Below are 18494 nucleotides of genomic sequence, written 5' to 3'. Positions count from 1 at the left end.
ATTCACAGCTGAAGAGACCCCTAAATCTTGCCAAGTGCAGTAGCCAGTGTTTTATCCTCGCTACTGTATCTTGTCAGCCACTGCACCACACAAATTATCGACGGAATCCATCTCCCTCTACGCTGACAGCACGGGGGTGAGGGTGTCTATTCTCCCATAAACGTGTAGGATATTTATTCCGCTAACTCATCCACTTTTATAGAGGATGAGCATGTAAATATCCCGTCTCATAACAGGAGATTAAATTTTTAGAGAAAGAAGCTAAAAATAAACCACCATCAATTAACGTGGTTGTATTACAACAGCTTCATTGCAGAGACTGACACAAAGGAAAAGAAAGTAGAAGCATTGAGCAGAAGGAAGCAGCCACATAAAAAGTGGCTTGCTAGGATCTGAAAAACCAGTGACAAGAGATGCTCAAATGAAGCTTTTTCATGGTTACAGTTCTACTACTTATGGGTAAAGAAAAATCTCAGATTACAAAGAAAAAGGAAAAAAGAACAAGAGAAAAAAATATTTTCCTATTCAGGAAATTGATAGTTTATGCTGTGGAAAATTGAAATTATGATAAAAATATGCCATTTGAAAGCTATCATAGGTAACACAAGCTGAAGAAGCATATGATCCTTTGGCAACTGAACAATACACACATTTGTAAAGATTTCTATCCACTATAGTGCCCCAAAGAACTGTTAAATACCATTTTAAGAATCATGGTGATATAAATCTGCTTCCATCCACTTACATCAGGCATCCTAAATCAATCTACTCCAGCTGTGATCCGGACTTACATATTTTATGAAACCTTAAATGCAGTTATTTAACAAATTTCCCACAATTGCAAATATATGTTAGAAACACCTCCAAGCATTCTACAGTTACATCTGTCACCACTGCATACTGTTCCAAGTCATTTTCAACGTACCAATTAGCTCAGGTAAATGTGGGGAAAGTCTGCTCTCAGGGCAACTACCGGAGACAACGGTGTTATTTCAGACATAATCAAGTAAGCATTACTAAAACTCAGTAAAACAGAGCAAGACAATGGAAATTTTCAAGGACAGTACTTAAAAAATCTATCTAATCTTTATTTAACAATCACAGTTTTCCACAATATGAATCTTTCAAATATGCAGCAATGCATCAATGAAAGTCACACCCCTAAAACATGAGAGGGGCTTTCATTTCAACTTTTGGGGTTTGTTCTAACCCATTTTGAGTTAGAACAACCAACTGTTCCAGTGAAGGGACAGAAGCTGTAGCCAAAGGGCCATCTGCTGAGCTTCTCTCCAGTGAATCCCACAGCAAAAGGCAATGTGATGGAGCAACCCAGGCAAAGGGGATACACACCATTAAGTAAGCGACAGAATGAAGGATGGAAACCTTTCGAGGGTAAGTGTAGACGAACATGATCACTGCATCACCGCTTTTTTTTTTAAATAAAAAATCAGAAAGATTAAGGTATTTGCTACGAAGCCAGAAAACTATTACTGCATGCACTGCAAACAGGGCTTGTCTCAAGGTTTTCTTTGATTTTAAAACAAAACTGCGGTAACAGGGTAGATTTAAACGATCTCTTTTGTATCTGCATCTTCTAAAGAAATGCTTTACTCATTTAATAAAATAAAATTTTCTCCACCTCCACAGTCAAAGATTGTTTAGACCAGTTAGCATCCATTAGAGTTTCATTGTGTCAGCCCATTTCAACAGAAATTTGTTAACTGGTTGTTTCTAATAGAGGTATTATAATACTCTTCAGAGTCTGATACTCCATTCTGTGTTCCTTCAAGTAACTTTTAATACTTTTGAATTAGGATTAAGAAAAGTCTATGTATACACTGCCTGTAAGGACGTATAATTCAGTGTATCACTTCATAACCCAGCTGTCAAGACAGACAACATTTTTATAATACATGTATTGTATGCGTGCCAGTATGAGATGAATAGTCCTGTAACTATAATCAATACCGTTCATTCAAACAACTGGCAGAAGCATTTCAGACAACTAGCAATTTCATCAGTTTCACTGGGCTGCCCAAAAATAAACAGCTTGAGAGGGATGAACAATCTCTGTGGTTATCTATAAATAATACTAATCTCAGTCATTTGTTTTAGGGAGTTCATCACTGGGAGCTGAAGTCTCATATCAGCGCAAAAGGCACGGCAGGCTTCAAGAAACTAAAAAAATGCTGAGAATTATACTGTTGGTTTTTCATTCACTCAGTTACTGTATTTACATACAGGCTCCACCGAAAGCACCAAGACCCCTCCAGTGCTACAGCAGTTCCAGCTCTGCAGGAAACTCACACCATCTCAAGGATTTGTGACCATCTCAAAAGTCAAACTGGATTCAGAGAAAGCTCCAGTGATCTGAGTAAACCTACCCTCGGGATAACGAACATCACTTCTGAGGAAACGTGAGCAAGTCTGGGATTTTGATATACTTCCGTGTGAAACTTGCTCACTCTCAAAAAAGTTTTTGAGAGCAAAACAAACCTAACAGCTCAATGTGAATGAGACCAACACTGCGGCTGATGGGTGCGAGGTGAACTCAGGCAGACGGGGAACAGAAGGTGCCATTCACAGGTCTGTTCGCTCTCTCTGGGAAGTGAAATAGCTCTTTTAAAAAAAAAATATTATGGTCTATCTGCTCCTATCTATCAAAGCAAAGCAAGAATAGAGAACGGAGCAAAAGGAATAAAGACAGCTGACTAAGAGGAAAAATCACATCTCTGCAGAGTACAGATCCCAAAGAAAACTGCCAAAGCCCTGAAGAGAAAAAAGATCCAATTGCTGTGGTTGAAGTGACTCTCTCCCTGGCAGCCTTGCTGGGCTGTGGGCTGGCACAGCAACACCAGCACTGCCCAGCCTGCCAGCCTGCAGATCAGTGGGTCACTGGCCCTGAGGCTTTGAATGTACCTCCGAACCGCTGGGAATTATTATTAGGTTTTCTACCCTATTTCGCTGGTTAGGAATCACAAGATATCTGCTGTGGGCTCTAGTGAAAACAGAGGAATGATCAGCTCTCCCAAGGACCGAGAGGTCAGCACTCATCTGCTTCCAGGCAGGATTTGTGCTGCCATGAGACACCTCTGCAGAGAGCTCAGTACACCATCAGACTGCAGCAATTTCTTTCTTGCGGATACCATGAATGGGAGCCAAAGCCATCACCTCAGCTTCTTCACACAGAGTGTAATGCTCAAAAGAAACTCCATCAGATGAGCTCTGCAGAAATGCCCAAACCCTCTGAATAGACGACTGAGCAGGAAACAACAGCGTACATGCATATATCCAGGTAACCACACCACTGCTGGACCAAGTTTAAAAGGTCACATTGTTCCATCTGTAGCCATAAACAATCACTTTTCAGTCTGACAGCCTGTTGCTCAGAAAAATTTATATCCTGGCAATCAAAATAATCTTCAAGTTGCAGCATTATCCAATTTATAAGCGTATTGCTGGTTTACCGTGAGGGACAATCAGCACACCCAGCCTCACCAAGAAGGCATTTCGGTGGGATGTTTCTAGCAAACGGCCAACAGCTAAAAGGCTAATGGCACCAGTTTCTTTGGAGAGAGAACATTTGCTTTCCAGTGGACAAAGAGGAGAAGCTCACAACCCAGTTGGTGCCTCTACACCTCTGAGAAATGAGACGGGCTGTACTGTGGAAGTTGTCTTTGCAAACAGAAAGTAAGTGGCTGTTTTAAAATGAAAGTCTTATTACACTGTTAAAGTAAAATTGTCGGCAGGACATTCCTGGAGAAAAAACAGCTTTTAAGAATGGGTGAATTTACCAAGCTGCAGATCTTTATTGCTTTGATCATCAATATTTTAAAGTTACTGGTTTTTATTGGCAATAAATCTCTACATATTTGAACTATAATCACCACAGCATAACATGATACACTTCTCTCAGAGATTTAAAGTTGGACTCAGTCATAAAAAAACACCCCACATAAACTGGGTAGAAGGATTTCATAGATTTCATAGATTTCTAGGTTGGAAAAGACCTTAGAAATCATCCAGTCCAACCGTCCCTAATCCCCCATTAAACCATATCCCTAAGTAGTTCACCCACCCTTATGATGGATGATGGCTAAACTGGTAAAATCAAATCTCTCAGTTTCAGGTAAATGATTAGGTAGCAGCGTACACTGCTATTAACCTAAAGCCCATAATGAGCGCCTAAATGACCAGCTGCAAGTGGACGCAGGCCCCTGTAACAGAGCTGCGCTCCCGCGGCGGGCACTAATTGACCCTGCTCTGCTGGCAGGCGCAGCGCAGAAGACACTCAGCAGCGTCTGAACCGCGGGCCCTTCTCTGTCATGCAGAACAAAGTCACAGTCCTGATTATCCAGGAGGTTTGATCTTAATGCTTCACACTTCTGTAGCATCTTTCATCCAGGAATGAGGCAGGCAGGATAGCAGGGGAGAATCTTAAACTGCTGCTGCCCTTCCCACACCCGTATTGCAGAAGGAGGTTTCCCATCTTTGGAGCTTTCCCATACTTTTTGCAAGTGTACTCCACATACACTGAATTACACAGCTGAATTTCCGAGAAACTGAAATGATAGATTCATATTTCACACATAGCTTCACCCGGGCTTCTTGAAAACACAATTAATAATCGATTTTGATTAAGTTATCTCCAAGAAGATTTTAATCCCCTTACAGAGAATGTTGCAATAGATTGAATCCAACCCAGCACACACAGAAATACACAGGGCTGATATAACATTTTTAGAGACCACGTAGCAAGGAGGAGGAATCATACTAATCCTGCTTGCACTTTTGTCCAGAAAGATGCCATTTTTTAATTCATGTGAAGATCCCGGTTAAGGCAGACTATTCCAGAGCAGCAGATTCTGGAATCAATTAACAAAACAATTCTTATTAACACAGGGAATCTCCAGGCATTACCAAGGAAGCATAAAATCCTTTCAGAAAAACCCGCAAGGAAAATACACTTTAACATCAAATTGTATCCTCCAGTGTATGCAGGGATTGCCTCAACTCAAATCTCAAATGCATCTTATGTGAAACAGGGGCTAGAACTGCAGAACAACACAATAAGAATTTAAGACAGGAAGTGCAGATAATTTATCTGAATAAAGCTTCCAGGAGAATAACTGATTTACGTTGATAATGATCCAAGCTGGAACCTGACCAGGATGCAGGAGTTAGCAGCATCACTACCCACAGTAGGTTCACTATTTATGAAAAATAACAGGGTGTTTTTACAGATGAAAATAGGTTAAAACGTTAGCTTTATGCTTCAGCCAAAACCCCTCTTTTGCCAGAGATCTGTTCTTGAATTAGCCCTAGAGCAACTCAGAAAAAAGTGCCATATTTTTCAATCACGACTACTGCTATCCACGCAAGCAGGTAAGAGACACAATGAGTTAAATTTCACAGAAGAGTCTATGGTTTCTAATGTCACACAGCCTCTATTCATACAAGAATTGCAGAATCCATAAACTGATGCAGAGAGAGAAAGTAGTGAAAGGTTCACAGCTACAAAAATACATATATGGGGGGAAAGGGAAAAAAGAAAAACGAAAATCTGAAAGTAGAGATTGTGTAAGTGACTCCTGCTTAAAGGAAGGTCAGCACTTTCCACTGGAGACTATTTGATTTACACTATTTTGTTTCAATTGAAAAACAAAATCTTTCCTTGGCAGATTCTGCTCTACAGTCTATTACAGATACTTCTGAGACACCCAGCATCATTTATAAAGGGACACTTATTACTGCTGAACGTGAACGTTTTGTTAAATTTCCCAAAGTTCCAAGAGGAAATATGTGCGATGCGACACAAGGGAGTATTCAGTTAGTTGCTGAAGTCAAGACCCTGGACAACCTGGGTAGTCCTGGAGGAGAGGTGCGCCACTGATAAAGATGCTCCGAGTCTCTCTTGAAGAATCCATTGGCTGTCCTGGACCCACATCCCACGCTTATCCAAATGCTTACAGTCAGGAATACCCCATGAGGGATCACTCTGTTTTTACCCTTTACTGGCTTCATTCCTTCAAACTGCCGCAGAGCTACTCCAAATTTACCCTGGTGTAAATCAGAGGAAGACTCCATTACGTATCTTGACTGCCTGTATTTATCTAATGGGACACGAAGACTTTTTTTTTTCTCCTTTCTGTTTGAGTAGAACAATGAAGCACTAAACATTTAGGTCCCAGTGGTCACTGCAAATATAAGCACCTACGTATCACTGCTTGCAATTTCTTTTCCTGTTATTTCACACAAAACAAGCGGCAGTAAAGCTCATCTGCTGCATATGAATGCACATCTTTGAAACAGGACATCGTGATTGTCGAAACCATTACCAAATTTACAATGCTCCACATGTAGTAAAGCTATACTGCTTCATGCTGCACCTGGAGCACCAAATTGGACCAGTGGAAAACTTCAGGAGGGTTAACTGATCTCATTTTGATGAATTTTGGGCTTATCTCACTGCATCTACAGGTAATAAAGTTAAGTTGCCTGTAGATGGTGTGGAAAGACATGCTATACATACTTTAACTGACTAAAGTTGTCTATCCATGAAATCCATCACAAGCAGCTTGAACTATATATCCTGAAAAATACATACAGCTTGTCCTGGTTTCAGCTGGGACAGAGTTAATTTTCTTCACAGTAGCTGGTATGGGGCTATGGTTGGATTTGTGATGAAAACAGTGTAGATAACACAGGGATGTTTTAGCTACTGCTGAGCAGTGCTCACACAGCGTCAAGGCCTTTTCTGCTTCTCACCCCACCAGCAAGGGGCTGGGGGTGCACAACAAGTTGGGAGGGGGCACTGCTGGGACAGCTGAGCCCAACTGACCAAAGGGATATTCCACACCATATGATGTCATGCTTAGCATATAAAGCTGGAGGAAAAGAAGGAAGTGGGGGGACATTGGGAGTGATAGTGTTTGTCTTCCCAAGTCACCATTACACATGATGGAGCCCTGCTTTCCTGGAGATGGCTGAACACCTGCCTGCAGATGGGAGGGAGTGAGGGAATTCCTTGGTTTGCTTTGCTTGGGTGTGCAGCTTTTGCTTTCCCTGTTAAACTGTCTTTATCTCAGCCCACGAGTTTTGTCACTTTTCCCCTTCCGATTCTCTCCCCCATCTCACCAGGAGGGAGTGAGCAAGCAGTTGCGAGGGGCTTAGCTGCCATCTGGGGTTAAACCACGACACGGCTTCTTCCAAAACACATTTTTTTTTTCACATTCATAGTCTATATGTCATCATGAAAATTGGACAGAACAGGTGCTTTTATATTGAAAAAGGCAGACTCATGTCTGTAGAAACATCTTGCTAACTTGGACAGGCTTCACCAAATTGTTGCAGTCAAAAAAAAAGAAAAGTACAAAACCCAGAAACCATCACTTCCAAAACAAAACATTTGGCTTCAACTGAAACCAAGTCAATTTTTTGAAGTTTGAAACTAATTTTCTGGTTGATCCCAATATAATCTTTAAAATCTTTTTGGAACTACATCTGAAATGAAAGATTAGCAAGTCACACAGCTCCCATCATTTCCAATCATATGTGTTTTGAAGTCAGGCAGCATTACGTTCTGGGATATACAATCCATTTCTGGCATGCAGAGAACAGCAGTGAGATAATGGTTCTATGGAGGAACTTGGTCTGAGCTGGCTGAGGCATTCAATATAAATATATGAAAACTACCATTAGCCATGAGAATCACACTGCTGACCTGGCTGAAATAGGCAAAAAATAGGATTAGCTGGCATAGGATGACCACATACATTTTTTCTCTTTAGTATTATCTTATATTCCTCAAGAAATCTTAAGTAAATAGGCACAAAAAGCAATGTTTTATAAAGGAAATTCAAAGTAGAATAGCAGATATTATGCTGATTGCTCCCTTATTCAGCATTTCCTTAGGTCCAACTCCTTTTGACATACTCCATGATGGTAGTAAAGCCACTCTGGAGATGCTACCTGACCACTGCACAAACACTTTGGAGAAAGATGGTTGAGTACATTAAACTTGCTAGACAATTTAGAATCCCCCTAAGAGTTTCGATTCAATGCAGGGTTAGACCCTGGGTCAGTCCTTTACAAATCAATGGACAGTAATTAGCTCCCATCTAACTGCTGGGAAAAAGGAAAGCACATGAATTTCAGTTTGCTGACCATCAGACTTCATTAGAATCCAAAGCTGGAGACACAAGTGCTAAAGCCTAAGACGACAAAACCCCTGTAATTGGTAAGACAATGTCTTATCATGTTCTGCTGTAGAGAGGCTATGGAAAGTTCATCACTTGAAAAAAATTATCAATTATCATTTCTCCTCAAGCCATCTCTCCCCCTTCACCTACCCCTCAGAAGAAAAACACAAACACTGAAAATGACCAAAAAGTTTTAAGGAAATTAGCACGCACAGTAGGGTACAAAGTCCAATCAAGACGTGTGTTGTGATGCAGCAACCCTGTGATTCGCAAGACCTCATCCATGTTCACTAAGTGGGCTGCAGTACGTATTCAGACTAAGCTCTCTGAAACTGAAATCAGACGAAGGAACCATGGAAGCCTCCGATCCCTGAAACGCACTGGCGCACATCTCTTGGAAAAGCTGGCAGCTGTGAGGTACTGATTACAGCGTGTTCTGCAGACCTCACTGGGAGGAATCAACAGGCAACGCTGCTTCTAGTAGAGATGGTTCTTTCTCCCACCACTCAAATAAGCAGTCTGAGCATGGGTCAGGTAGGCAAGAACTGGGCACACGCTGTGCTATAGAAGTGTGGACCGTGCTTACAATAAAGATCCAAGATGCGTAGGAGACAGAGAACTTTCCAATATTAAACTTGCTTTCTTTCCAACAGCTTTGCTTATTTCAGGTAAAGAGCTGAAAAATCCTCCTCTGTCAAGTGGTAGATTGGCTTGCTGTACAGCTGCGACACGTGTTCTCCTAGGTCCATCAGTGGGAATGTACGTCGTCTTCTGGCAAGGACAGCAAATTAGTAAGTGCTAATTTCAATTTATTTTTCAGAAGCATGAAGAGTAGGTTGAGTTTTGGTGGGTTTTTTTTTTTTGCTCTTTGATTTTGGGGTGGTTTTGTTTTGTCTTGTTTTTAGGAAGGGAAGTGGAAGAATTGATCAATAAAATGAAAAAGGCACTGTCAGCCAAAGCTCTCCATGTTTTTCACTGCCAACAGCCCTGCAATACCTGTCTGATACGGGTAAATTGTAGTACCCTTGTATAAGAGACAGCAAAACTGTGCTATCAGAAGTATAGATTGACTTTCTTCAAATGATGCTAAGAGCCATCAGAAGACTCCACAATTTCCCAAGTTCACTCCCTTTACCACGTGGGCTGGGCCCAAACACTTGATGTTTGTGTATGACAAAACTAGTGATGGTGAAATCAGCAAGTACCACTACATACATCAGTCCAGGAGAAAGAGGTGCAAAACCAATTAATATACGTGGAATGAAGTAAGTATGCATGGGCTATTTACCATCAGAGATTAGATACACCTTTCCCAGATATCCACATATCATTTTAGAGACAGCTCTTGTATTAAAAAGGACTAAAACCAGTGAAGTCACCATGCAGCCCTGTGTTTTTTTTAAATTCTTGATCAGAATTGCAAACATCACATTTGAATAAACTCCAACAAATATAAGCCCAACACAAGGGCAGGGCCAAGCACCCAAATGCAACCACATAACTTACAAGTGGTCTGAAAGTGAACGTGTTGTAAATTGTGTTTGGAAAGGAAAAAAAAAAAAAACGAACAACTTTCAGCATATCTGAAATGTCCAAATAATCTAGCAAAATAATTACATACAAGTGACTGGGTAGGTTGCTCCATTCCAGCAGAAGAGTGCTCACCTGGGCTATTATCCAATTCTAGGAGAGCAATTCACCCTTTTTACAAGTGCCTGGGCAAGTTATCTGCAACGCAGTGTCCCTGCAGGTTGATCCTCACCCGTAAGGGCTTCTGTGCCTCTCGTGCAGCGCGAGCGTGAGGGCTGCACGTTGCCACTCGCTATTGTAGAAGCAGTTAAGACGATAAAACAGACTCAGTGCCTCAGACCCCACACAGAGGATATGCAGGAATGACTGCTGGGTGGATTCATTGACTGAACTCCTTCCTACATTCACTCTTCCTCTTTACACAGAAACTTCATCACCAGTTTCTCTCTTGCTCTCTGTGTATATGATAGCTCACATCTTGGTGAGACCAACTAAAAAGGCACAAGCTGCCTTTGAATGTTTCACATATAGCTACGCACTGCTAAAATAACTCTGCATTTCTGGTGCTACAGAAATATCTCTAAACTCCCTGATCCAGTCAGGCCACAGTACGTACTGGGAAGCTGTGTGATAGTCATTAGTGTCCACACTGCAATGACTACAAACAGGCGAACATGAGATGAGTGTCTACTTTGGAGTCTTCATGAGATGATTACACACAAAAATCTCCAAGATGATTTGAAGTTTGAGGCTTCTAAGGCATCTGTTATTCTAAAGATCAACAATAATATAAAGCAGGTGATGTAACGGAGGGAAGCACGCCTCTGCCGGGAAACATAACACATACACGCATAGAAGGAAAAGAATACCTATGGATGAAATCCAGAAATTGCTTCACTGCAGTGATCATCACACAGTTCCACAGAAACTGGTTTGATCTAGATCAATCATTTTTATATTTCTATTTTTAGATCGCCACATTGTTCCAGTGGAGGTAGAAGCCCCCACATAGCAAACCTCACAAAAATAGGTATAGAGATTTTAAGCTGCCTTATGAGCTGCCTTAGAACTGGCCTTCCAGTGATCTATACTCTACAGCAGCATAGAAAGTACTGATCTTAGGCTATAACTTAAATGCCAAATACAAATTCAACATAAACATCTTTCTCACAATAAATGAAGATGACTTTCAGTTATACAGTTTGGCTTGGTTTGAAATTGAACTATGAAACTATAAACTGTTGCTGCTTTAAAAATAACATATTCTAAAACATTTTAAGGATTCCTGGATGCCTAACTAAATCAAAATTAGCATTCCAAAATCCGTAATGACAAAATACGTGCTTTAAATGGAAAAATGTTAAATCACTGGATTGTGATAATAAAGAATCACTAAAGATACATCAGCTCCCTCATTTCACACCTTCTTGCATAACAGTCCTACACTTGCAGGAGGACAGCCTCCCACCTCCCAGACACTGAACACAGCGAACCCAAAGGAAAGAAACCCACTCTTTTCTGTGACTCTTGGACAAGCTCCCGAGCCAGCCTTCAACAAAACTGTGGGGTTTTTGTTGTTAAAAGCTACTGTCACATGCTTGTTTCCCATCACGGCATCTCCATTTGCTCCTAGAGATAAACTACAGCTGGTACACATTTTATTGGAATGTGTAGATAATCAGTAGCTCTCCAATTCATGCCAGTAGCCTCATGGGTCCTTCAGGCCCAGCACTGTATAGGAAAAGTGAACAATTTAATCTCTGGATCTGCACAAAATGTTTCCAAAACCGAACAAGTAAACGGCGCTCTTTATTGTGCTTTACTCTTCATTCATTTGGTGGATCCAGAGATTCTCAAAAGCATCCATTCAGATGAGATTTTTTCCATCTCTACAGCATGAGTTAAATGCAATCCTAACATCTAAACAGCATGTAAAAGCTATGCATGTAGCAGAGGAGGAGAGAAAGGAGAGTCAACTTTTTTAAAAATTAATGTAAGAAATAATAAAATATACTTGAAAGCAGTATGGTTCCTTCTGCTAACACTGAGATCCCATTCAGCTCAATGACAAATCATCCGTTCTGCCACAAAGTGGAAACAAACTTTAATTGGAACACACCCTTCACCCTTCCACCTACCTCAACACTGCAAAAGCTTTGACCCCTAAGCTAAAGACAGCTGATTTTCTTTGTCCCACAGCAGTAACATACAATACTTGAGCACATTTTGCAGCATAAAAGGCGTTTTTAGGGATCTGTAATGAACAGAGATGTGTAGAAAGTACATTTCCAGGTATTTCCCCACAGAATGCTGGGAGAAACCACAGTGCATTCCTTATCGGAATACCCCGTAGTCTCTACTCATGCAAAACCACCAGTACACAGTCCAAACCTGGCAAGACTTTCAGTGAGACATGCTTATGTTTTTGGCAGAAGGAAGCTGACCACTTTCAGCATCAGTGTCCTTTGCCAGCTGGCCAAAGAGCACACAGATGCAAGGAAGCAAATTATCTGCCCACTGGCAAAAAGAAATGCTGAGCAGCACCTAAGGAAAAAGTGTGTGTGTGTGCATGCGTGCGAGTGAGTATGCATGTGAGCGCATATATATACATATATATGCCCCTGTGCTTTGGGAAAGGGAGTAATACAGTAAACTGGAAAAATGATCTTCTGCTAACTCTGTGAGATCATTTTCTGCAACATTCTCGCAACAACAAACAGGCACTTTTTCCATTAAAATCTTCCAAGTTGAATTTTAAAGATTAAACACAAGGACTGCAAGGATGCTAAAGAAAATTTTCTAAGAAAGTCTGAAATCAGCCCCCCTCAAGAAAGTGTCCATACAATCACAAACAGGATTTCAGCAACTTAAGGTAAGCACGGCTTTGTATCTTCCCTCTTTTTTTTGGTCTCTGAAAGAACGAGTGCCTGTGGAAAAAAAACACCACACATCAACGTTTGGTAAAATATATAAAGCCTTCTGGGTTCAGAAGATGTATGAGAAATGACTCAGAAAAATTACCAGGGCAAGAATTTGCAGCTGATAGGTTAGGTTTAGCTGAGCGAGGGAATCTGCCTGTAGATTAATTAGATTCTGCAATCACAGCCCCTTTTCACCCATATGCATCCCACCACTATCATTACATGATCAACAGATTTTAATGAAAACTAATGCTTTCTTTTGGGAAATTCCACGGGGACTACATATACGGTTGAGTTTACTTTTCTAAATATTTCCTGAAAACTGTACGTAAAGCAAGTGCACATTTGTTGGCTGTAAAGGTGTACAACAGCAATTTTTTGCAATGACAGTGCAGAGAGGGAATATGAGATCTGTGTGCTAATGAGCTGACACTGCAGAGGCTAGAGCAGTGTTAGTATAGTGCACTACAAGTGCAGAGCAGAAAGACATACGCGGCTTATTTCTAGGGAATATGATCTACAGAGCTGTACGCATAATTCAACATTAATACTAACATCCTTCATCGGAGGTTATAAGAAAAGCATGAAAGACACTTCAGTGATGAATTTATAGATTTGAGTTATCATATTCATATCATTCTGAAAAAGGCAGCTCGCTCCCTGCATGAGTGTTTTTGAAGAAAATATAACATCCATGTTTTAGTTGGTTTTATTCATTCACAGGTCAAGTTTAACTTTCTTCCTTTTTGTTTTGTTTTTTCTTGACGGCAAAAAGCTGCATACTTTAAAAGACGTAATAAATCTCCCCAGAGCCAACTGATAAACTTCAATTCACCTTTAAACACACTGGAATTTTCATCTGTGTTTGCATTTGCTCTCTGTTATCGTACAGTTAAATAAATAGGTGGGCAGATAAATACAGAGTAGATGAATACTGTATGCATGCGTGTAAATTAAACATACAGAGAGGGGCTCGGTGCTAGCAGTGAAGCAGGGAATACATGCACATGAATCAGATCATGCATCATTTAACTGAAAAAGGAATGAGAGGGAGGGGCTTAGGGCAGGAATTTTCTTTTGCTTCTAAACAAGTTTGTTCTCATGTTGGGTTACTGCCAAATCAGCCCGACCAGAGGTGGGCTTTTTATCTCTGGCTCATGAGGATGCTTCAGAAGAGTTTTTTTTTCTCCTGCCTCTGGAATGCACCAGATTGCACCAAGCGGGATGTGCAGCTTGTACACTAAGGACATAAGTCTTCCCTGAGCAGAGACCCCTCAATTCCTGCACACATCCATACTTACTACAGCCACTATCATATAAACCAAAGCAAAGGAGAATAAAAAGTATTATTTTATGGATACTGACTAGTACAGGTACTAGGCTCAAGCTACACATGCTACTTTCTCCGATTTCCCTTCAGTTCCTTCACCCATCCCACCACAAAGTCAGCCACAGTCTCCCTCTCCAGTGAAGGCAGTCAGCATCACTGCAGGTTTCTCTCCTATGGATCCCTGCCAATTGCAAATATTGATCAAACGGCTGTGTGACAGCACTGGAGACAATTTATGCTTATCTCCAAGAGAAGTAAAAACGTTGTGGAAAGAATTCCTTCACGGATATGGCAGCACCCTGAAAGTAGCTGCCACTCCACTGGGAAGTGTGGACGTGATTAAGGGTACTCAGGACAGAATGTTTTACATGTTAACCAGGCAGTGTGAGGAGCTATTAGCTGATCCTAATGCACCGGTATGCATGAGCTTTCTGACTTTCAAAGACCATTACTTCCAGATCCAAAAAGAGCCACTGTTCCTCTATTTTCTATTTTTTTTATTTTTTATTTTGAGCTACTGAGATGGTGACTGGTGACTTGGACTCACAGTATCTTTTTCCTACCAACAGTATTACCAGATGCTTGACATAGCTATGGACAAGGTCACCTTTTCGTTTCCTTCCTTCTGTTTCTTTTTTCACATCATCTATTTTTAAACAGGTTACTGTAGGCTGGTATTCTCTGGTCCATGGTTTCTCCAGAGATTTAAGTTTTCCCAATTTTACTACACTGGTAATATATGTGTTGGAACACGCAGCCCTATACTACAGAAAACCATCTCATCTTACTACAATCGCCACAGCTTTCACTAAGCAAAGACAAAAATCATTAGATATCAGAAGATGAGAAGCACACTGACTAAATAGTACATTGACTGCCTCGGAACGAGCGTGTGGTTCACCTGTCTTGGTTGGATCTGTAAAGAAGTGCTGGTATAACTTTTAAAAACCAATTAATAATTAATCACCCAAGCAGTTTAATGTATTTAGTTTAAACCCATATAATTGATATTTAGGAAACTATGTTTGAGATACAGCCTCTTGAAGGGATTACACTGATTAAGGATTAATAGTCTGATGTTTGTTGTCGGAACTGTTGAGGCTGTATAGGATTAGTAAAATAGGATGTGAAGTACAGGCATGCTTTTATTTACAATTTTTTTCCACTTTACCAAATATTTTTATTGGATATTATTTAATTAACCCCCCTGCAAAAGTTTTAAAGGTCCTAATTCAAAGCCCTTTAAAAAGTGTAACGCTGCACTAGCAAGAAGCAGTCACATGGGGGATATGTTAGAATATCAATCCAAAATTTGTCCAAATATTGCCTTGTTATATATTTTCTAATCATTTTCTCAGAAAATACCTGAAATCCTAGAAGAATAAAATATCTAATTGTCCAGCCTTCCGATTATACAGCGTGGGACAGGACTGTACAAACTATCCTATCCCCAACAAACAAAAAATTAATGAGATATTCAGAACATGAAATTGTTGTTTTAAAACAAGATATACTAGTTTCTGTACGCCAATACATCATTATTTTAGTACGATGCTTCCTCTTTGAACACTTTACACTGCGAGTATATGAACAGGAATCCTGTTCATAACACAAAAGTTAGCACATTGCATTCAGAGGTCCTTTAGATCATGTACAGACGTATTTCCGTATACTGCAAAATGCATGCAACTACCTTGCAAGAAGGCTCCATTCACTTTCAAAGGTTTACAGTCAAAACTGTATAAAACCAGATTTGGACACATCAGTGAAGCAAATATTCAGGAACTACTATCGGTAAAGGAATGCTTTTTTGCGCGGAACACACACCAGTCTTTCAGAAACAGATTTCACTTCTTAATACCACATTAACACTACTCAAAGTTCTATGTTGCTTCTTCTGTTAACAAAGGCTCGAATTATATGTGTGCACTCCTTGTGCAGAGCTATTTCTCATAACGCTAAGCGTTCCGATTCCATTTTCTCTCCCATCAGCTCTAACGGTATTTGTCAGTTTACAGTCTCCTCACCTTTTAACAGGACTTTCACTGGAACAAAACAACCCAGAATTTCAGGGCAGAGGAGAGGAGTAAGCCCCTCTAGCTTTGTCCCCTCAAGGTCACTTGTAAACAGCTGTTTCTGTTTTATTCCTACATGGTATTATTTGCAAATCATGCTGTTTCCCATGGCTAGGTTGTAGCCTCAACAGAAAAGGGATGTTACTTCAGCAGCAATTCACTGATCACAGCTACACAGCTCTGCTATATAAATAACATGGCTGGTTTTCTGGAAAACAAAACTAAAGGGGTGAAAAGAAGTGGCGAGAGAACTTTCCCTAAGGTATTATTCAACCATATAATGCTGCAAATCTACTAAACCTCATGTCAGTACACGCATTTGTTGCACTATGTTGTATAAACAAGAACTCTAGGCTACCAGTGAGAAACGGAATGTAAGGACAGATAGCAGATAAATATATATTAAAAAGCATGTATTTACTTACAAGCATTTGTCACTGAAAAACTGTTTGAAGAGTCCAAGTGATCTACATGATAGTTCAAATGGAAGGGCTTTTCTGTGGTATTTTGGTTTGTGTTGTATAACTGCACAGCAAATCGAAATGCACTGTGCTCCTGAACAGTGTTCCTCATGAAAAGTCCACCTAGGATGGAAAAAAAAAGAAAAGAAAAAGAAAAAGAAAAAAGGGAAAAGGCATTTCAGAATGAATTTTGACGAGAAACAGTAGCAATAAATTACATTTGCATACCGCACATCTCAAGAAAGAATGAAGAGTAGCAGGCTGAGCCTGAGCACATAATTCTGACAGAGCACGTACATGAAATACATACTGCCAAGTCCAAAGTTAGGCTTTTAAAGCCACACATCACGTCCAGGTGCCCCCTGAGCTATCGGGAGTCACTGGGAGCTGCGGCTGCACCTTGAAAACCAGGCCACTTACACACGGATGCCCACACACGGATTTAAAAGTCTAAGCTGGCGAACCGTGGCTCCTAAATTCTCTCCAGACTACCCGAATAACGTCTCTGTAGTTATTTGCTAAGGACACCGGCGGCGTGGGAAACGTGCGGTTTTAAACGGTCTGGTGGAGCACACGCACAGCCGAGCGCTGCTCCAGGGGAAAGGCACGGAAAAAAAAACCCAAGTTTCACTCGCATGCCCTCAGCCTTGCGGCTCGCTCGGCCCCGAGTTTCGGGCACGTCGCTACAGCCTCCCGCCGCTACCGTCACGTTATTCGCTACACGGGATGCGCGGCTTCGGGGCGCGATCCCGCCCGGGCACGGCGCGCACCCTCCCGCCGCGGCTCGGGCCAACGGGCAGCGCAGCCGCCGCCGCCCGCCAGCGCAGCCCCGGCACCGCTCCTGCCTCTCGCTCGCAGCCACGGGAAGAAGCCGGAGCGGGGCTGGCCCCGAACGCAGCCGGGGCCGCCCGCGCCCCTACCCGGCGGCGCCCGGGCTCGCCCCCCGCCGCCCCCCGCTCCCCCTCCGCACAACTTCCCCTCGGCTGGCGGGGGGAAGGAGCGGGTCGCGGTGCCGCGGCCGGCGCTTACCGATACTGATGGTGTTGGGGAACCCCGCCAGAGCCTCCCCGAGCAGCCCCGCCAGCAGCAGCAGGAGGGTCCGGGGCGCGCTCTGCCCCATTTTCTTCAGCCCCTGCGGTTCAGCCCCTAAAACGAAACTGGCGGCACAGGCATGGGCGCAACTGGAGACTCGGAGTAGTGTCAATGGTGGTGGCGATGCTGGCGGAGGTAGCGGGGAGGATGGTCCCCCTCCTTTCTTCCCTTCTTCTTTTTTTTTTTTTTTCTTCCCCAAATCCTCCTCTTGTCTTCACCCCAGCCTGGCAGGGCTCATTGGCTGCGAGGTTGCCTTTCTCCCCCCGTCTCCAGCAGCCCCCCCCAGCGCAGGGACTTCCCCCAAAGATGGTGGGTAGCGGAGCCGGCGAGGCTGCTCCGCCCGGGCCGGGAGGGGGTTATCGATCAAACTTGGCGTGAGGCGGGCTGACAGCCGCCCGCCGCTCGGCTCGGCTCGGCTCAGCCCAGCCCCGGCGCTGGCGTCTCCCGGCCGCGGCGGCAGCGCTCGGGGCTGCGGTCTGAGGGAGCTCACCGGCCTCACGTGGGCCGGCCCCCGGGCTGCAGCTGGCCCCGTTAAAGCTGCATCGCCTCGGCGTGTGCGTGTGTGTGCGGGAGTGAGCGCGGTGCGGGAGCCTGGCTGCGGGCGGGGGAGGGGCGCCGAGCCGAGCCGGGGCCGGCAGAAGAGGGCGGGGGGTGCGAGGGGGATGCGGCCGGGGTCCTGCCCGCGCCCGGCGGCGGGGCAGGGCCGGGAAAGGCGGGCGGTGCAGGCGCCTCGGGGCCGGGGGCGACAGGCCCCGCGCGGGCTGGGATGGCGGGTGCCGCCGCATCTGCCCCTCGGCGGGCGGAGGACGGCGCCCGAGGTGCGGGGGCGCCCGCGGCCAAGCCTGAGGTGAGGGGGGTGGCGGGGAGAGGGCTGGAAAAGGGCA

General features: G+C 43.1%; 1 protein-coding gene across 5 annotated transcripts in view; it reads right to left on the bottom strand.

Annotated features, from left to right (window-relative positions):
* Positions 1 to 17638, bottom strand: part of GRIA3 (glutamate ionotropic receptor AMPA type subunit 3) — a 153348-nt gene extending 135710 nt beyond the window's left edge. For all 5 annotated transcript variants that reach the window (XM_086619427.1, XM_086619426.1, XM_086619429.1 and 2 more), the window contains exons 1-2: positions 17548 to 17638; positions 16483 to 16641 (exon numbers count right to left, since the gene is read on the bottom strand). In XM_086619427.1, the coding sequence (XP_086475553.1) occupies positions 16483 to 16641; positions 17548 to 17638 (250 nt within the window). The remainder of the gene's footprint in view (positions 1 to 16482; positions 16642 to 17547) is intronic.
* Between the last annotated feature and the right edge of the window lie 856 nt (positions 17639 to 18494).

The sequence above is a fragment of the Tauraco erythrolophus genome, chromosome 13 (assembly GCF_009769465.1).
Source record: "Tauraco erythrolophus isolate bTauEry1 chromosome 13, bTauEry1.pri, whole genome shotgun sequence".
NCBI lineage: Eukaryota > Metazoa > Chordata > Aves > Musophagiformes > Musophagidae > Tauraco > Tauraco erythrolophus.
The sequence above is the reverse complement of the archived record's forward strand: the minus strand, read 5'-3'. Positions and strand labels throughout refer to the sequence as shown.